Source organism: Sus scrofa, chromosome 7 (genome assembly GCF_054392235.1).
Source record: "Sus scrofa isolate SSC_HxYL_T2T_F1_AM1 chromosome 7, Sscrofa_HxYL_maternal_Yorkshire_Landrace_v2.0, whole genome shotgun sequence".
Taxonomy (NCBI): Eukaryota; Metazoa; Chordata; class Mammalia; order Artiodactyla; family Suidae; genus Sus; species Sus scrofa.
This window is the reverse complement of record NC_139389.1, coordinates 66,558,685-66,578,683: the sequence shown is the minus strand read 5'-3', so window position 1 is coordinate 66,578,683 and position 19,999 is coordinate 66,558,685. Positions and strand designations below refer to the sequence as shown.

At 58.4% G+C, this 19,999-nt stretch overlaps 1 protein-coding gene across 2 annotated transcripts in view; it reads right to left on the bottom strand.

Moving 5' to 3' along the window:
• Positions 1-619: 619 nt before the first annotated feature.
• The window catches only part of CSPG4 (chondroitin sulfate proteoglycan 4), a 38,843-nt gene continuing 19,463 nt past the window's right edge, over positions 620-19,999 (bottom strand). The window contains exons 2-10 of one of the 2 annotated variants that reach the window (XM_084968703.1): positions 18,432-18,730; positions 13,569-17,096; positions 11,932-12,414; positions 11,448-11,624; positions 8,555-8,753; positions 8,341-8,475; positions 8,075-8,241; positions 3,673-3,856; positions 620-3,374 (exon numbers count right to left, since the gene is read on the bottom strand). In XM_084968703.1, coding sequence (XP_084824829.1) covers positions 1,540-3,374; positions 3,673-3,856; positions 8,075-8,241; positions 8,341-8,475; positions 8,555-8,753; positions 11,448-11,624; positions 11,932-12,414; positions 13,569-17,045 — 6,657 coding nt within the window. In that variant the 5' untranslated portion in view covers positions 17,046-17,096; positions 18,432-18,730 and the 3' untranslated portion in view covers positions 620-1,539. The remainder of the gene's footprint in view (positions 3,375-3,672; positions 3,857-8,074; positions 8,242-8,340; positions 8,476-8,554; positions 8,754-11,447; positions 11,625-11,931; positions 12,415-13,568; positions 17,097-18,431; positions 18,731-19,999) is intronic. The other variant, XM_003128485.7, reaches the window with a different exon arrangement.

Sequence of the window (19,999 nt, the reverse complement as noted above, 5' to 3'; positions counted from 1 at the left end):
GCACCATGGCCCAGCCTTGGGATCCCCAAGTCCCTTTCTCTCCTCACCTTTGCTGCTCCGAAGGTGGGTGGAAAGGAGCAGGGCTGGAGGCCAAACTTGGGCTAAGAAATCTACGGCTAGGACTTTGAACATCTCTTGGTTTCATCTCTTTCTTTCTTTCTTTCCCTCTTTCTTTCTTTCCTTCTTTCTCTTTCTTTCTTTCTTTCCCTCTTTCTTTCTTTCCTTTTTTCTCTTTCTTTTTCTTTCTTTCCCTTCTTTCTCTCTTTCTTTCCCCTTCCTTCCTTCCTTCTTTCCTTCCTTCCTTCTTTCCTTCCTCCCTCCCTCCCTCCCTCCCTTTCTTTCTTTCTTTCTTTCTTTCTTTCTTTCTCTCTTTTTCCCTCCTTCCTTCCTTCCTTCTTTCTTCTCCTTGGAGAGGATCTAGCCTATCTCTACTAAACTGACAGGCTTTGGTTCCATCCCACAAAAGATTGTCAGAGGATATCTGGAAGGCTCTAGGAGGTGGACATTCAGGCCCCATCCATCCTGGTGGCTGAGGTCCAGCAGGATGGCCCGCATCAGGGGAGTGTAGGCTGGTGGGGAAAAGGGCCCAGTGCATAGTCAGACAAAAAACACGCAGCTGTCCAGAACCTCTGAAGCACCATTTATCCAGGCGCCGTGGAACTGAGTGCCCCCAAGTACCCACCCCTCCATCTGCAGGGGAACACAGGCACTGCAGTGGTTCTTGGCCTGAGACCCTACATGCCCCCCAGCCCAACCCACTCCGAGGCCACAGACCCATGCTGGCCTAGCCATCAGCCCATCAAGGTGGGGCCCTGAGAATGAGCTGGCCTCAGATACTTCTCTACCCCTCACCCCAGAGGCTCCATCAGTCTTGGCTAGCTCAGCACCGTATTAAATAGCTTCCTTGCAATCTCCCTTAATTAAACTCATCCCAGAGCGACCCACCCGGCTTGCACCCTGGATATATTATTCTACTGGTTTATGCCTTCCAGGGAGTGGAGGAGCTTTCTCCTCCTGCCCTCTGCTCCAGGGAACATCATCTCCCTAAAAAACTAGGGGAAAAAAGTTTTCCTCTCAACTGTGGGGCAGACCTGCGCGGAGGCCCGGCTTGGCGTGGAAAAGCTAGGAGTCCCCATCTGTCCCTCCCTTCTCTTTCTTCCCCTTGTCCTCTTAGCAGCCTGGGTCAGGTGTGACTTACCCAAGGTCACAGACCCACGACCCAGAGTCCTGACCATCTAGGAAGTGGGTCTGGTTGTGACAGCCCACACCAGCTCCAGGGCAGGGGACTGACTCTGAGCCTGCCTCTTCCCTCGGCCCCATGCAGTTCTCCTGGCTCGGAGTGAGCTGGGGAGGTTCCAGCTCTTGACTCCACGTGGTCCTGGACCCCTGGGACTTCTTCCCAACACCCTCCACCCCTGGTGTCCCCAGGGCTTCTGGCTCTGGGAACATTCAGACAGCACCAGGACAGGGGAGCCATGGGGGCCGGGGCCTGAGCAAGCCTGTCCCTGGCCTGATCGGCATCTGGGCCCAGGCCAGGCCTCACACCCAGTACTGGCCGTTCTTGAGGGCAGGGTTGGATGTCCGGCAGAACTGTAGCAGCTCTGGGTCAGGCTGGCCCCCTTGTGGGGGCCCCTGGCCATGTACCGCTGTGAGTGGGATGGCCTGGCCGGGATCTACCTTGCGGAAGGTCTCATTGTCGCCCGCCAGGCCATTGCGGGGCTTGGCAGTCAGCACTTGGACGTTGTGCTTGCCCGTCTTGTTGCGTTTGCGGAGGTAGAAGAGCAGAGGCAAGATGAGGGCCAGGAGCAGGAGGACCAGGCACACGGGGATGATGATGCTGAACATGTTGGCCTCGAGGAAGCCCAGGAAGCCTCCCCTGGCCACAGCGGGCACGGGGCTGGAGGCCGCTGGGCCTGGCTTTCCTGTGGGGGTACTGCTTTCTGGCTTCCCTGCCTCTGTCCGAGCAGCCTCAGGCAGACTGAGCAGGGCCACACTATAGGGCCGGGCCGCATTATAAGGCTCAGTGGCAAAGTCCAGTGAGGCCACGGCAGGAGGGACACCCCTTGCCCACAGCTCCAGAGTGAGACTGTCGCCAGCAGGACCAGGAGGGCTACCCTCTGGCCTGCCCACCTCCAGCCCCAGCCTTCCATCCTCAAGGTCCTGCTGGGTGAACTGCTCCACAAGCTGGCCGCCCCTGGGCTCTGTCCTGGCCCGGGGCACACGGACCACACGGCCGTGCCGGGGTCCCGCCAGGAGCCGGAAGCGCGGCACACTGCCTGTGTGGTTGGCCAGCTCGCCCGCATCTAAGACGGTGGGGTCTAGGCGGAGGGTGGCACCTTGGGGCCATGGTCCACCTGTCCACACATGCAGCAGAGCCCTTACGGTGACATTCACTGTGGCCGACGCGTTGGCACCCCTGGCCAGTGCCAGGATGCTGAACTGGTCGTGAGGGGAGGAGAAGTTGGTGAAAGCAAAGACCACTTCACCCTGGTCTACCTGGAGCTGACTGAAGGCCGTGGCGGGCTGCCCGCCCACCAGAAGGTGCCCGTAGCGGGGCCCCTGGGTGAGGCGGTAGGCTGCGTCCAGCTCCTCCCGATCGGAAACCACCTGGAGCTGCTGCCGGCTCAGGGAGGAGCGCCCTACAGCCTGGGGCACCTCTAGGGGTGCCCGCAGCTGCACTTCAATGGCTGAGGGCAAGACGTCCACAACCAGGGACATGGGCAGGGGCGGGCTGGCCCCATCAGACACGCTCAGCTGGAAGATGCCCGCCACGCTGCTCCCATTGGCCACGAAGGCCAACCGCCCTGCATCCACATCAGCCTGGGTGAAGCGGGTCACTGGCCCTGGGCTGGCCCCCGGCAGGCTCAGGTAGCCATTGTGGGGGGCCCGCTGAACCTCGTACTCTATCTCCCCAGGAGCCGAGTCTGGGTCCACCACGCTCAGCTGGGCCCGGGAGAGGGGACTGCGGGAGCCCCGGGTGAGCCGGAGTGGGATGGAGGCCTGTGGCTGAGGGGGCCGCTCATTCACGTCTCGCACTGTGATGGCGAAGGCCTCTGAGGTGTGGGGTCCCGCCACCAAGGTCCCAGCTGGCCCCTGGAGGTGGGCACGGAAGCGGAAGCCATCCTGCTGGGTGCCCCCACCGCCGTGGGCGTACACCAGCTGCCCTGAGGCCAGCTCAGACTGCAGGAAGTGGGGCCGCCCGGCGTGGAGGGGCTCTTCGGACACCAACAGCTGGCCCCGTGTGGGAAACTGTGTGATCTGGAAGAGCACGTCATGCTCCAGGCGCTGCGGTGATGGAACACTGGCCAGGAGGTTGGAAGCATCGAGGGCGGCCGTGGTGATCTCGGCCCGCTGGCCTTCGGAGACCCAGAGACCTGGGGGCGGGACACAGGCGATGATGCTACCATCCGCTGAGGGCAGAGCTGTGGACCCTCGGACCCAGGTCCTCAAGGCAAGGTTGTGCTTCCCGCCTCAGGCCAGGTGCCCCAGGTTGGGGCTCAGGGGCCCAGGAGGACCAGAATCTGACCTCAAAGCCTCCCCACTCACCCACCCTCTCTATAATTTACCATGTCCTGGGAATTGCCATGAACTACTGACCTTGGCCTATGTCCCCTCCTCTCTGGGCCTCTCCCAGTGTCCCCCCAACTTTGCCAGCTCAATCATGCAATTCACCTTTGTTCCTCCAGAGGCGGCTGGGGCGCTGGGGACAGGCAGCCTCGAAAGACACGGACACAGCAAGGGTGGTGGCCACGTCGGGGGCAGGAGGTGAGGAGAGCTGGAGCTCCAGAGTGTCGCGGGCCTCCCAGAAGGGCTCGGGGGGCATCTCGTGCTCATAGAGAACATTCCCAGCATATACCTGTGGGGATAACCCATTGTTGGGATGGAGGCAGGTCTAGCCTGTGGTGCCCAGGAGCCTCATCACAGGCTGGTCCCAGGTGGGGCATTTGGAGCTCCCTGCCAGCCCCTCAGTGTCCAGCCTCCCTTGAGGTGCTCCCTGCTGTGCATCATGTTGTCTGGAGCCTGCACTCTCCCTCATCAACTCAGTGGGTCACCATAAAACAGTCCCATGACAGTGAAGAGCCCGGAGCTGCAGCTGGATGCCTTTGTCAAGCCCCAGCTCTGCCCCTGGGGCAAGTCTTCCTCTCTGTGTTTCTCTCAATAGCATATCTTTCCTCTTTTGCAATGAAATCCCTGCCTCTTTTCTCTCTGAAGACACCGATCTTACCATCTCCTGTCTTTCTTCCCCCAGGTGAGTCATTCTTATCATTACGCAACTAAGCTAACCCTCCACCTTAAAGAAAAAACTTCTCTTGGAGTTCTCATTGTGGCTCAGTGGACTAGTATCCATGAGGACGCAGGTTTGACCCCTGGCCTCACTCAATGGGTTAAGGATCCGGCATTGCCGTGAGCTGTGGTGTAGGTTGCAGACGTGGCTCAGATCCCCAGTTACTGTGACTGTGGTGTAGGCCCAGCAGCTACAGCTCTGATTCGACCCCTAGCCGGGGAACTTCCACATGCAGTGAGTGAGGGTGGCCCTAAAAAGACAAAAAAAAAAAAAAAAAGCACACACACAAAAAAAGAAAAAACTTCTTGACTTCACTGTCCTACACCACAGCCACAGCAATGTGGGACCCAAGCCACATCTGCAACCTACCCCACAGCTCACGGCAACACCAGATCCTTAACCCACTGAGCGAGGCCAGTGATCAAACCCTCAACCTCATGGTTCCTAGTCGGATTCGTTAACCACTGAGCCAGGACGGGAACTCCTTTCTTCTTCTTTTTTGGCTGAATTTGAGGCATGCAAAAGTTCCTGGGCCAGAGGTCAAGTTCCCACCATTGCAGGGACCGGAGCCCCAGTAGCGACAATGCTGGATCCTTAACCTGCTAAGCCACCAGGGAACTCTTTTTTTTGCTCTTCTTTGCAGCAGAGTCCAAAAAGAATAGTCTACACTCTTCCCCATGCCATTCTGAGTGCACTCCACCCAGGCTTCTGCTCCTATGGCTGCCAAGGGCACAATGGCCTCTGGGTTGCTGGACCCAGTGGTCTATTCCCAGGCCTCCTTTCACTCATCCGCTCAGCGGCATTCTACCCAATCGAGCGTTCCTTCCTTGAGCGCACCTGGTGGCTTCCAAAGGTTCTGCTCTCTTAGTCTCCCTCCGACCTCACTAGTTGCCTTTTCACAGACTCTTGCTGGTCCTGCCCCTTCTCCTCAATGTCTGTGGCTTGGCCTTGAGACTCTAGCTACAGGCACTGCTCACGGGCTCTCAGTGGGCCTCACATCCTCCAATGCCAGCCACGAGATGACCCCTTTATTTGTATCTGCAGCCCGGCTGTGCTCTCCCAAACTCCAGGCTCATGACCACCTGCTTCTCGGGCAGCTCCGTGGGGATGTCTGAGGGATGTCTCAAACTCAGTATGTCCCAGATGATCCCTGACCTGCCCCACCGCTCCCAGGTTCCCACTGCAGAGGGCACAGCTCTGTTCTTCCAGTGGTTCAAGCCCCAAGCTCTTGAGTCACCACTGATTCCTCTCCTCCTCTCACATACCATCATTTCTGGCCCGGATTATTCCCCAAACCTCCTGCGTCCTGGCTTTGGCCCCTGCTCCACCCCCTCTACAGTTTGTTCTTGACACAGATGTCAGAGTGAACTTTCATTTTATTATTATTTTTTAGGGCCGCACATGCAGCATGTGGAGGCTCCCAGGCTAGGGGTCGAATCAGAACTATAGCTGCTGGCCTACACCACAGCCACAGCAATGCTGGATCTGAGCCGTGTCTGCCACCTACATCACAGCTCACGGCAGTGCTGGATCCTTAACCCACTGAGAGAAGCCAGGAATCGAACCTGCCTCCTCACAGATGCTAGTCAGATTTGTTTCCACCGAGCCATGAAGGGAACTCCCAGAGTGAAGCTTTAACCATGTAAATAAGGCTATGTCACTCTCGCTCAGACAGTACAAGGGCTCATTTGGCCTCAAAGACCCTGTGTGACCCTGTTACCCGTGACCTCCCGTCCTCCCACGCCTCCCACGGCAACTCCACTCCAGCCACACCCGCTGTGCTCCAGGGCCATCTGCCTGTTAAACACTAAGGCATAGTCTCCACTTCCCTCAAGCAATCCGTTCCCTCCCCCTTCTAATCCCAACGTGTCTTCTTGGCTTATCTTTTGTTTTCCCCTTTCGGGAGACACAGGGAACTATTTTCCTTCTCTCAGAAAAACAGGACTTGTGCAATAGAGAGAGGGAAACTGACTGGGATCACAGCGTGCGGGAGATTCTAGGAGCAGGGGGGCTGTGAACTGGGGAGCCTTGCCTGGTTGAGACGGGAGCAGAGCCAGTCAAAGGGACAGCTGCTCTTCAGTTGATGGCCGGAAGAGGGAACACAGGTCTTATAAGAAACTGGAAATCAGGGCCTGTGTGTGTGTGTGTGTGTGTGTGTGTGTGTGTGTGTGTGTAATCCCCCAAAGGTTATATCTTGACCACTAATTTAAAAATATTAAAGGCATGTGCAGGCCAAGTAAAACACATCTGTGGGCCAGCTGTGGCCTGCAAGGACTACCAGCTGTAACCTCTGGCCCAGGCCAATGGGTGGGTGGGGAGGAAATGGAGACCCTTAGGGGTGGGGGTGGGAAGTTGGATGTCTGGGTACAGGAGCTCCTTGTGGGTGGGGGTGACTGGCTTGGGATGAGGCAAGTCACAGGTGAGGTGGGAAGGCTTCCTGAGCTCTGGGAACCAGCAGTGTTCTTTGGTGAAAGAAATCTTGGGCCAGCAGTCTGAAGGCACAGTCCTGGTTTTGCTTCTTACTAGCCATGGACTTGGAATGAAGTCACCTGACCTCTCTCTGTGAGCCTCAGTTTCCTCATCTGTAAAGTGGGAAAAGCTGATCTCTGCCCCACCCAACTCAGAGGATGGAGGGACAGTGGCGCTGTCAGTCCTGCCTGCCCCCTTCACCCAGTCCTGCCCTCCTCCCAGCTTCCCTGGGTGGCCCTGCCAGCCAGACCCCCTAGGGGCCATTCATTCTAGAACTTGGATTGCTGGGGTGTGAGGGAAGCAGAGCAGGTCCAGGAGGGGACTTCCTCCTCCTTCCTGGGCATCCAGTGACAAAGGCTCCCAGGGATTCAGGGTGCACAGCTGCTACAGCCTCCAGCCTGCTGAATATTTCATTGTGGGGAGGAGCAGAAAGGGGGCCATAGCAGAAGCTGGGAGAACAGAGAACCCAGGCCTGGGGAATATTGATGCGAGAGGACTGAGAGACTCTTCCTGCCCTTGTTAAGGTGACTTCCTTCCCCGATGCCTGAAAGTTCCATACTGCCCTGCCCTGGGGAGAACCAGGGCTGCCCTAGAATGCTTGCACCTTTTGCACTTAGAAGGGACCTTAATTTAAGTGATGGCTGTTGGCCCCACTGGTACAGCATAGAGGGCTCTGTGATCCCAGCAGCGTATCGGTCTGACCCTTCCTGTGGCTCAATTCTGGTTTTCACTGATGGCCTCTGGCGTGCAGTGGGACAGCTGTGTCCTGAAGCTGCTGTGATGGATGGATGGATGGATGGCAGCTTTGCTCCTAACTCACCTACTCAGCTGCCTTCTGCCCACTCATCTGCTTTCAGGACCCATTCTGCTTCTTGCTGCTCTTGACCTGAGCCCCAGGCTTACACCTCTGTTCACCAGCCCAGCAGCTGCCTTCATCCCAAACTCTATCCCCTTGAACCAAGCACTGCCCCCATCAGCCATTGGGGTATCTAGTGTCCCCCACGCAGAGTATTATTTCCAGCTCCTAGGGTCCAACTGTAGTTTCTTCTAGAAGCCAAGCCCCAGAACATCATCCCTGTTCTGAGCCCCTATAGCTCTGACTTCCTGCATCCTTCTTTCTGCCCCGGAACACTAAGCCCCGGTGGTCCTGACTGGTTGGTGGCCCTTGGAGGGGGGCATGCAGAGGCTGGACCATGGTGAGCCCGGGGAGTGGCTGCCAACACTGCTGGAGCTCGTACCCATGTCCACATGTGTGTCCAGAGGCAGAGTGGGCTATTCCAGGCTGGAGTCTAAGTGGTGGCTGTAGAGAGGGGTCCTTACCTCTGCCTGAGTGAAGTTCACCAGGGCCTCCCCAGCGGGGCCCCGCTGGGTGTGGAAGAGCCGGCCAAGCTGGGGACCCTGCACCACCTGGTAGAGCAGGTGGCGGGGGTCGGTGCCTGCGCTGGAACTGGCTCGCAGGCTCTGGCTGCTGAGTGGCTGGACAGAGCCTGCGAGAGGCAAAAGGGGACTGTCAGCCTTGGCTCGGGAGCCAGGGCAAGGCCTGCAATGGCTGGAGAGGCAGTATGACCCTGGCGTGGTGCACCCACCTGGGCAGACAGTCAGCGTCCGGCTGCCCTCCAGCAAGAGGAGCGGCTGCTTCTGGGCCACCACCCGGAAGAAGTGTCCAGGGGAAGTGTGCTCACCATCAGACAGGCTGAAGCGGAAGCCTCCATCCAGGGCTCCTAGGACAGGGGTGGAGTTGGGTCTCGCTGGCCCATGCCGGCGCCCACGCTCAGGGCATCCCCACCTCTCAGCACTTACCTTTGTGTGAGAACAGCACAAGCCCGCCATCCAGCTGGGCCTGGGTGAAGCTGTGGACCTCGGTGCCCGGCTCTGTTCGCAGCAATACCCGTCCGTTGATGGGCTGCTCAAGGGTGTAGACCAGGTCCTCGGGTCCTGAGTCGTTGTCTGCACCCCTAAGGGCCTCCGTAGGGATAGGCACAGTGGCCCCTTCCCACATCTGGGGACACAAGCCTGTGAAGGTTCTGCCCTGGCCAAGCTCACCCACTTCCTTCCTCCCAGGCCCTGGGGCGGCGAGCAGGGCTCCAAGCACTGGGCTCAGGCTCTTAGCTGGCATGGAGGTGCACGCTGTCCTGGGCTTCCCTGCACAAAGCCCCAGCCCCTTCACCTTGCCCTGTTAGCCCAAGGGCCTCCATGCGAAAGCTCCCTGCTCCCCACCTGCCCGAATCCTTCTTGTCTCTAAGGTGAACTCATGGAAATTTACCTCTAGAGAGCCCTTAACCATGACCCGGAGTGCTGCTTAATGTGGCTCACTGGCAGGGCAGGGGTCTCTCTTCAGACCCTCCATGGTGAGTCTGGCACACTATGGGAACAGTGGTTTATTTGTTTGTTTTTTGGCTTTTTAGGGCTGCATCCTTGGCATATGGAAGTTCCTGGGCTAAGGGTCTAATAAGAGTGGCAGTTGCTGGCCCACGCCACAGCCACAGTAACACCAGATCCGAGTAGCACCTGCACCACAGCTCACAGCAAAGCCAGATCCTTAACCCACTGAGTGAGGCCAGGGATCGAACTTGTGTCCTCATGGATACTAGTCAGGTTCATTACCGCCACACCACAACAGGAATTCCTGGGCATGGTGATTTTGGTCTGCCCAGGATATTTATTTCTTTATTTATTCATTTAGTCTTTTTGTCTTTTTAGGGCCACACTCACGGCCCATGGAGGTTCCCAGGTTAGGGGTGTAATCAGAGCTATAGCTGCCTGCGTACACCACAGCCACAGCAACGCAGGATCTGAGCCACGTCTATGACCTACACCACAGCTCACGGCAATGCTGGATCCTTAACCCACTGAGCAAGGCCAGGGATTGAACCTGAAACCTCATGGTTCCTAGTCGGATTCGTTTCTGCTGCACCACAATGGGAACTCCTGCCCAGGATATTTAGAAATGGGCTCCCCTTCCATACGAGGGAGGGTATGGGAGGCTTGGTAAGCTGGAGCAATACTGGGAGGGATGGAGCCCAGTGTTTCCAGTGCAATCACAGGCCCCAGGCAGGTGGGTGAGGACATGCTGGGTGCAGGCAGCCTCTCCCTCTGCTCAGAGGGAAGGGGAGCACTTCCTCCCCGAGGCCTCCCACCAGCTAGCAGGGCAGGATCCTGCTCCCAGGGCCCTGTTACATGTCCTGCTGGGTCAGCAACTTATGGGCAGTATTGGGGAGGGGTTTCTATCCCTGGAAAACTGAGCCCTCTGGGATTCCTTCCCCCAGCCCAAGGCAGACCTCTGCGGGAACACTGGAAGGAGGGCCACCAAGTACAGAGGCCGAGCGTCAGCGCGGGGTTCCCGGCACAAACACAGTGGGCAGCGCCATCTTGTGGCTGAAATGCCACACAGCACCATCTGACTGTGGTCCCAGGGCAGCCCTTAGCTGTACCTTACCCTCTGCTGGCCTCTCCACCAGGCACATCCTATACCAGCAAAGATTCCCAGTGCCCCATGTCACAGACATCCCATCAGCCCTCTTTTGAAACCTTCCATGGCTGCTTCTGACCCAGAGTTCATACCATAGAAGTCAGCATCCAAGGCCCTGCCATTCGCTATCCTGCTGTGTGGCCTCGGTCAAGCCACACTCTTTCAGTTCCACCAGTAACTTCCTTTGTGACCCCTGGAGAAGTTATGTTACCTGTCTTGGCCTAAACCTCCACTTCGGATGGATGGGGGCACCACTACTCTGCAGTAGTGTAAGAGGCAGCGAGCTGGGGAGCCAAGCTGTGGCCATGATTTGCTGCAGGTGGAAGTGGGGAGCAGTTGGAGTCCACCCTCAAGGGTTTTTTTTGTTTTTATCTTTTTGTCTTTTTGGGGCTGAACCCACGGCATATGGAGATTCCCAGGCTGGGGGCAGAATCAGAGCTGTAGCTGCCAGCCTACGTCACAGCCACAGCAATGTGGGATCCGAGCTGTGTCTGCCACCTGCACCACAGCTCACTGCAATGCTGGAACCTTAACCCTCTGAGTGAGGCCAGAGATTGAACCCGCAACCTCATGGAAACTAGATGGGTTCGTTTCCACTGAGCCACGATGGGAACTCTTACCTTTAAGGGTTTGAAAGAATTTTCTTCAGGAGTTCTGTTTGTTTTTTTTTTTTTTGTCTTTTTGCCTTTTCTGGGGCTGCTCCCGTGGCATATGGAGGTTACCAGGCTAGGGGTCTTAATTGGAGCTGTAGCCACCAGCCTACGCCAGAGCCACAGCAATGTGGGATCTGAGCCGCATCTGCGACCTACACCACAGCTCAAGGCAACACTGGATCCTTAACCTGCTGAGCGAGGCCAGGGACCAAACCTGCAATCTCGTGGTTCCTAGTCGGATTCATTAACCACTGCACCATGACGGGAACTCCGAGGAGATCTGGTCTTGAGCCACTGCAAAAGTTTCCTGCTAAAGGTGAGTCCAAGGAAGACAGGGCCAAGCATGCCCATGCACAAGGCTGTCTACTGCACTTAGAAATGTCCAATAAGAAAGCCTTAACCTGTGTTCTATTTTCAGTGCAATAGCTCTTCTCGATTCCCGATAACCTAGTGAGGCATGTGGCAGTGTCCTCATTTTACAGAAGAGGAACCTGAGGCTCAGAAAGGGGGAGCTATGTGCTGGGTCTCTCTCTGGGAGGGGAGGCGGGAGGTGGTTCTAGAATGCTCTCACCTGCAGGCCTGTGTTTGTGGTGAGGACAGGGGGTTGGTCGTTGACAGGCAGGATGGTGATGGTGAAGGCCACGGGATGGCTCTGGCGGTCCATCTCTGAAGCATTAGCCACTAAGATGAAGCTGTCTGCCAGCGTCTCGCTCCCATCATGCACATAGTGGATCAGCTGCTGTTCTACCTGCGGGCAGGTCCAGGGCTGGAGGTCAGGCCCCAGCAGGCCTGACTCCTGGTGGGTCTCAGACCCAGCACCCTTCATGCCCTGCCTTTGGGTGCAGGAGGAGATTGACTCCTTCAGGGCTTTTCAGTTTCTGCAGGTGGAAATGGGGACGGCCATTCCTCCCAGAGTGAAGGAATGAAGGAGTGAGGGAACCGGGACATTCATCTCTCCCTGCCAGTGATGAGATAAGGTATCTAAAGAGGAGGTGCTCTAAAGATGTGGGCTCCTGCCTCCCAAGGTGCACCCTGGGTCTCTATGACAGCCGTACCTCTCTCCAGGAGAAGGTGCTGAGGGCTCCGTCTGGAGGTCCTTCCTCTCGGCGCAGGGCCCCATGCCGGGGTGGCTCCAGCACCTGCAGGTCGAGGCCCGGCAGCGTGGGGAAGTAGGGCCCCGTGATGCGGAGCAGTGGAGGGGCCAGGGTGCGGGTGCCGCCCTCAGGGACGCTGAAGTTCTGCGCCTCCAGTGGGATGGCAGCAGGCAGCACCTCCAGCTCCATGCGGATGCCCTGGAGGGGCGCACCCAGGCCTGAGGACACATCCAGGGAGAAGGCATCGCTCCAGGCCTCAGGGTGGGAGTGCAGGTACAGGACCCTGCCCGCGTCCACTGCTTCCTGAGAGAAGCTGTGCACGGGGTCCAGGCTGGGCGGCTCGGCGGCCGTGGTGCCGTGGGACAACATCACCAGGTAGCCGGCACTCGGTGGGGTCCTCACTGAGAACATGATGTCTGTTGGTGGCACTGCCTCCTGGGCTGCCTGGTTAACAGAGGGGCCACAGAGGGAGGCTGTTGAGGCCTTTGATTCATACTCTCGGAGATGTGCACAGTCACATATTCTCAGATTCAGTGATATGGACCTACAGTCTCACCGCACACAAAAGTGCAAATGTGTGGACAGAGACACACATGTTATGTCCCATGTAGCTGCAGGACACAGGCACGCAGACTACCCTTGCTATGCTATTGCCACCCTCTGCCACCAGAGGGCGCCCTATCATGCTCAGTGACATGGATGCCTAACTATAGGCCCTATAGAGCTTGCAGATCCTAGTCCAGCCCAAGGGCCAGGAAGGAAGGTGCTCCCTCATCCAATAGTTCAGCCACAAAAGGCTAATACTCCACCCCTAAAGTCACATTCCTGATTCTGTCCCTCTGCCTGGAATCCCGTCCCCCTGTTCTCTGCTGGTAAACCCCAGACTTCAAAGCCTGGCTCAAATGCTGCCTTCTCCCAGGTGAAGACTTCCTGACATCGGACATGTTTAGTCAGAGTCTGCCCCAAAGTCCAGACAGCTGGAACCACAGAGGCTCAGAAGTTGGCAGTGTAGGAGAATAAGGCCCGGAGAGGGCAAACAGCTGGTATGAGGTCACACAGAAAGGCAATGATCCTGCTGGACAGCCTGTGGTTGCTCTCTGAGGTTCCTTGGTGGTCAGAAGCCTGCTCCAGACCCCGAGGCCTGGTGTGAGGTTTGGGAAGAGAGCTGAGGACATGGGAGCTGGGAGGGCAGCCAAGACTGTCTCCAAAGCCTACTGTCCTCAAAGTTTGTACTCATAAACACCTTCTGGAGAACTTATCATTATTTGAATACAGATTCTCAGGCTCCACATCAGAGATTCTGTGGTTTGGCTGGGGCCCAGGAATCTGCCTGGTTGGCCACAGCGTGGACACATGGGCACATGACACGTGGAAGCACACACAACCCATAGGCAGCCTTATATGCAATAAACTCCCCAGAAACCCTCAGGCACACAACAGGAACATGTACAGGAGCATACCCAAGGCATGTGCACACCCCTGGCCCAGAAACCATCACAGGCACGTCCCAAACCATCCAAGCACGCATGGCATGAAGGCTGGAGGGAAGGGCCCTCTTTACCTGGCCATACCCCTGCCCTCGGCCCCCAGCCTTTTACCTCCAGCTGGTCCCTTCTGATCTCAGCCGCCTCCCCCTGGAAGACATAGATCTTCTTATGCTGCACCAGCTGCAGTGGGGCCAGTGGCTCCTCTAGGGCAATGGTCACTTGTAGGGTGGCATCTGTGTGCACAGGCCCTGCCTCCACAGAGAAGGTCAGGGTATCACGGGGGCTGAGGCTGCCGTTGTGGCTGTAGAGAATGGCCCCATCCAGCAGGTCCTGCTGGGAGAAGGATGTGGCTGGCTGGCCGGCCCGGAGCAGCTGCCCCCAGTGTGGGCCGGCTGTGACACGGTAGTGGACCTCGTCCCCACTGCGGATATCTAGGTTGGTGTCCAGGTGGAGCACGGCAGTGTCGATGGTGCCCTGGCCTCCTTGAGGGACCACAAGGCTGGAGCCATTGGTCACACGGAGGTAGGGCTCTGAGGCCTGAACTTCCAGCAGCGCGGTGGCCTGGTGCTGCCCGTCAGACACCTGCAGCTGGATCCAGCCGCGATCGGCCCCCGAGTGCACAAACAGGACCCGCCTCTTCCTGAGGTCCTCCTGGGTGAAGCGGTAGATGGGCCGCGTGGGCTCATCCACAGCCACAATGCTGCCGAAGAGGAGGTCCTTGCGGGTCAGCACCAGCTGAGTGTCAGCAAAGCCAGAGTCGGCATCGCTGAAGGCCACGTCGTCTGTAGTCAGCAGCCGCCGCCCACCGCGGGCCACGTGGAAGACGCGGCTGATGGTCTGCACAGGGGCGTGGTCGTTCACGGGCTGGATGGCCACGCGGAAGACACCCCGTACCTCCTCCCAGGCCATGCCACCACTGCCCTCGCCCTGGCGGGTAGCCACAAAGGGGATGTCATCTTCTGTGGTCTCGGAGCCATCATGCTGATAGACCAGCCGGCCGTGAAGCAGGTCCTCGTTGGTGAAGGATGTCACCGTGGTGACCTTATCCTCTGCCCCCCGCCAAGCCAACCTCCCATGACGGGGCCGCTCCATGACCTCATAGAGGTAGCTGGCACTGTTGAGGCTCTTGACAAAGAGGTGGTCAGCAGAGAGGACGCCCTCGCCGCCCTCGGGCACTGAGAGAAGGACGTTGGTGAGGACAGGGGCGTCTGGATCCCCACTGATGTGGATGGGGAAGGTGTAGAGTGGGGAGAAGTGTGGCGGGGCAGTGACCCGAAAACGGAAGGTGTCCTCGACCGCCTCTGAGGCACGTGCTGTGGCCCCATAGGTCACCCGGCCGGCCTGCAGGTCATCCTGGGTGAAGCCCTGACCGTCTGACAGTCGAGTGCCCTGTAGCCGAAGATTACCCTTCTTGGGGGCCTGAACCACCTCATAGTGGAAGGTGGTGGGGTTTGGGCCTGCCTCCTCCAGGGTGGCTTCCAGGTGGGCTGTGGTGAGGGCCTTCTGCCGGGTGTTCTGGGTGTCCAGAGGTTCCAGCCGCAGCAGCCATACTGTGGCTCTCTGGACCGTCACTGGGAAGGAGAGATTGCTCAGGGTCTCTGGGCCCACCTGCACCTCCAGGGCCACACTCTCCACGGTGTCCTCGGTGCGGTGCTGTGGGTCAGTGCTCAGGTACCGCACGCGGCCCTGCTCCACATCCCGCTGGTGGAACGCTTGTATGGGCCGCCACTCGGCGCCTTCTGCCCCGCCTGCCCCCTGCTTTTGCAGCTCCCCAAACTGCAGGGGGCTGGTGACCCGGAACAGCACGCTCACATCCTGCCCCACAGCATTGGTCTCCACCGACAGGTTGGCGGGCGAGACAGGTGCAGCGGAGCCCTGGGCCAGACGCAGCCCCGTGTTGTGGCGGACCTGAATGGCGGGCCGGACCGCCACCACCTTCAGCGTGGCCGGGGGGCTGGCCTGCAGCCCGTCGCTCACCCGGAACGTCAGGTCCTGGGCGGGCCCGCCTCGATGGACGTAGACTAGGCTGCCTGCCTCCAGCTCGCGGCAGGAGAACTCTGTGGCTGGCTCCCCAGGCTGGTCTCGGCGCTCCACAGGGAGGCCGGCGGGGGCCCCAAGGAGCTGGAAGGTGAGGCCCTCGCAGGCGGAGTCTGGATCGTAGGCCTGGAAGATCTCTGGGCCCAGCGGCTTCTGAGTGTTTTCCAGGATCACCATGAGGCTGCCATGCGGGAAGATGACACGGGGCGGGTCGTTGACAGGGTTTATTTGAATGGGCAGGATGTACGTCTGACCCCTCCGAAGGCAGGAGGGCACGGGCCCCCGAGTTGTCACGGACACCTCCAGCACCAGCTGGTCGGATGTGTCCTCGGAGCCGTCGTGGACGTAGCGGGCCTTGCGGTTCACCACGTCCAGGAGCGTGAACATTTTCCGCGCCTGGGCGCCCGGGATGTCCAGCTCTAGCTCGCCGTGGCGGGCCCCGCGGCTCACGCTGAACAGCACCTGGGATTTGCGCAGCTCGGCCTCGCTCAGGTCCAGTGTGGGCTGCACGTGCCGCCACTCCAGCCAGGCTGTGCCGCCCTCAGCCACCACCAGTGGGCTGGTGGTCAGCAGCTGGGTGAAATTGGCAAAGATAGGAGGCAGCCCCGGTTCTGGCACACAGGGCTCAGGCAGCTCCATGGCTGGCCAAGCCTCGGGTGCCAGGGTGGAGAGAGCTTCGTAGGGACCATAGGCGTCCTCCTCATACTCGTCCTCCTCGAGCCTGCAGCCGGCTGCCATGCTGCGAGTCAGCAAGGCGTCCCGGAGCCCCCACCTCTGGCCATTGACACTGAGATCCTCCAAGCAGCCCAGCAGGGAGACGTTGACAGCCAGGCCCAGGCGGTGTTCCTGGAGAGGGCGAGAGGCCTCTGCATCCAGCCCCCCAAGGAGGAGACTGCCGCGTGGCTCCAGGGAGCTGAGGACCCCGCGGTTGGAAGTACGTGTTGGGTACTGATCCACGGAGATTTCCAGCCGGTGGGCATCCACGTGGATACTGACCTCATGGGGCTGCCCATCGGCCACGGGCACGCTGTTGTGGAGCAGTACGGTGCCCTGGCCCTTCTCCACCACTGCCCGCAGGTGGCCCTCGAATATGTCCACGTAGATGAAGTCCCCATGCCGGCCCCCTGCCTGGAAGGCCAGGGGTGCCTGCCGGCTCCGTGTGGTGAGGGTAAACTCCAGGATGCCTTCGTCCTGAGTGCCCCAGGCAGGGAAGGCAGCCAGTGAGTGGGGCCCAGAGAAGCCCAGGGCCACATCATCACCGGCAGAAAACTCCTCGGCACAGCCCTCAGGCACGTCTGGGGTCAGTGGCCGGAGGAGGCTGCGGCCGTTGAGGGTGGCTGTGTGGAGGCACCCCCGCAGGGGTCGGCTGGCTCCCCTCAGGTAGGGAAGGTCGAGGCTCCCAGTGCCCCCCAGGAAGAGCCCATAGGGGACCTCCAGGGGTCCCCCCTGGACTAGGGCTGAGGCGTTCAGGAGCCCATCGACTGACAACGAGGCCCAGCTGTCTGACACAGTCAGCCCCACGGTGTGGGGGACAGAGTCACTCAGCAGCATCTCTGCCAGGGTCTGCAGCCTCACTTCTTCCCGGCCCAGGATAAGTCTGACCTGGGGAGAGATGGGGGATAGGGGGTGGGGTAAGCACATTGAGTCCGTCACTTCTGCGGTAAAAGCAGAGCTGGTCTTCCACATGTGGGGTCCCCAGAGCAGAAGGTCTAGGACAAGGGCTCCTCATGCTACCCCTCTCTCTTTCCTGCCACCTGTTTCCTCATGCCCCAAACACTCACCAGAGTGATCTCTGTGCCAGGCCTGGATGGGCTCAGGGGACCCCAATGTGAATCAGATGTGGTCCCTTCCCACAAAGAACTGTCATGCAGCAAAATGCTTTCCTAGAGAGTCAACCTAAATTCTTTTATTCTTCCCCTCTTTTCTGGGATGACAGGTGCCAGGTGCAGACGATTCCACCCCTGGAATAATGGACACCTGGGAATCCCCTGATGAGTCCCCTGAAGTAGAGCAAAAACACTTTGGGGCCACTGAGGCAGCCAGGCTCACTGCTCAGGGATGGGAGCCCAATGAAATGCTCTGTATTCTTCAGGTTAGTAAAGAAAATCTCTTGACCTAGAGTGAGGGGAGATCCCTGGGGAGAGAAGAGGGACATGGCTCTGGTGAGCTGCTCCCACACCGAGATAGTAGAATGGGTGGTGGCAGAATATGGGAACTGAAAGAGCAGTGCACTGAGAACTTATGGCCTTGGGGGTCCAGGTTTGGAGCCATTTCTGGGGGTGTGGCATCAATATACCTGGTAGAGAGGAAGAGCATCAGTGCTCTGCTGTACCAGGCCATGTTCAACAGTGACACCTTGTGGCAATGAGGAGCAATGACAGCAGCAGATGGACTGATGGATGACCAGGCCATAGACCTCTCCCCACTGGGGTGTGGAAGCAGACCCTCGAATTTGGCTTAAGACATTAGGTTCTCAAACTCTTCATGGCTAGGGGAACGTCTCAAGAGACAATCAAAAGAATCCTTGCTAATAATGCTTGTGGAGATTCGAAGGATGAAAGAGAAAAATGAGGAAGCTGTGGCAGTACTGGTTGTTTCATCACCAACAGACCATGGTGATACAGGGTGATTGATGCTATGCCAGAGGGGTGCACAGGGGTTCTGGAACCCAGGAGAGGGGACCCAGCCCAGGTGGGGAAGGGACACCCATGCTGAGACTTCAAGGAGAGGCTGGAGTTAGGCTGGTGCAGGGAACGAGTGAGGCATGCCCCAGGCAGAGGGTGCGTAGTGAGCAAAGACCTGGCAGCAAGAGACCACGAGACGGCAGGGAACTGAAAGCAGTCGGTGTGGTCAGAACACAAAGGGCTGGCTAGGGGTTGTGGTGAGAAGTGCGACTAGGAAGAGGGGGGGCCGAGCCAGTTCATAGTGGAGTCACACCTCCTGGGATGCTGCTGTCCATCTCACAGTGGGCAACTTGGGACCTCACGGTGAAAGTGACTTGCACAAGGTCACACAGCTGGTTGCGGGCCACTCAAAGCTAGTAAAGGAGTCCAGCGGGGAGAGGTCACTGACCTGCAGGCGACCCGAGTAGAGTTGTAGGAGGAGGTGGTCCACCGGGCCTGCCGCCAGGAGAAGCAGGGCTTCTGGCTGAGACGTGGAAAACTCCAGCTGTAGGTCAATGTCAGGCAGCGCCATGGCCAGAGGCACCTCCAGGTGGTTCTCTCCAAAGAAGGAGGCTGTATGACAGAGAGAGCTGTGGTCAAGCTCAGCTCCTTGCCTGGAGGAGAGGTGCTGCAGGGTGGGCAGGTGGGCTGCAGGCCTATGTGGCACTGTCCTGTGGCCTCAGCTGCATCCAGCACCTGCTTGGTCCTGGCATGAGAAGGCTCAGCCTCCCCTTGCATCCATCCCAGACCCTGGCTCTGAAAGAGGCCAGACCCAGCAATGTCAAGCATCTCAGGTCTCTTCCTCAGAGGTTTCTGGGATCAGAGGCCTCAGAAAGCTCTGGCTGTCTTCCTCTGGGGCCCAGAGGAATCTCCCTCCTGGGTCTGCTTCCTCCCTGGCTCAAAAGGAAACCATCACTGGCCTGATGCTCCCAACCTCCAGGAGTGAAGTTCTAGGAGTACCGCATCTACCCAAACTGATCCCTGCTCGAATTCCTTCTCCTGAGTTCCCATAAGGTTTGGCTCCTGGGCAACACTTTCCACGTCATGCCCCGTGGATTGGCTGGGGCCATGGCTGGGCTCTGGTGGTGGTGCTAATAAGCCAGGTAACCCGCCCATTCCTGCTTCTCTCTTGGCCATGCTTCCAATTGCCCTTGGGGGTGGGGGTGGCACCTTTTGGCTTGAGTCCACCGAGGAGCAAAGCCTCCAAGGCCAGATGGAGACCACGTGCTGTGCTGGGCCCCAAATGGGCCAAAACTTCCTCCATCACCCATATTGCTCCCTGCTGCTTAGCTATTAGTGGTCCCTGGTGAGAGGTCGGATCCGGCCCCATTATTTCCACCATGGCCAGGAACCCAGGGATGACAGCAGCTGAGTTCTCCAAGCCTGGGTCTGAGGCTGAAAACAAGGCCTGGGAGGAGTTCCTTGGTGGCCTAGTGGATTAAAGATACACTGTGATGAGTTTTTGATCCCTGGTCTGAGAATTTCCACATGCTGCTGGTGCAGCCAAAACCACCCCCCAAAAACAAAAAACAAAAGGCCTGGAGGGGCTGGGGGCCTGATGGGGAGGCCAGAAGGCCCCTTAAGGCAGGAGATCATATTTGGGGTTTCCCAGCATTAGTGGTCACCGTATATGGTCCCCCTCTTTTTTGTCTTTTTTAGGGCCACACCTGCAGCTTATGGAGGTTCTCAGGCAAGGGGTCTAATCAGAGCTATGCCAGAGCCACAGCAATGCCAGATCTCAGCCACCTCTGCAATCTACACCACAGCTCAAGGCAACACTGGATCCTTAACCCACTGAGTGAGGCCAGGGATCAAACCCTTAACCTCACGGTTCCTAGTCAG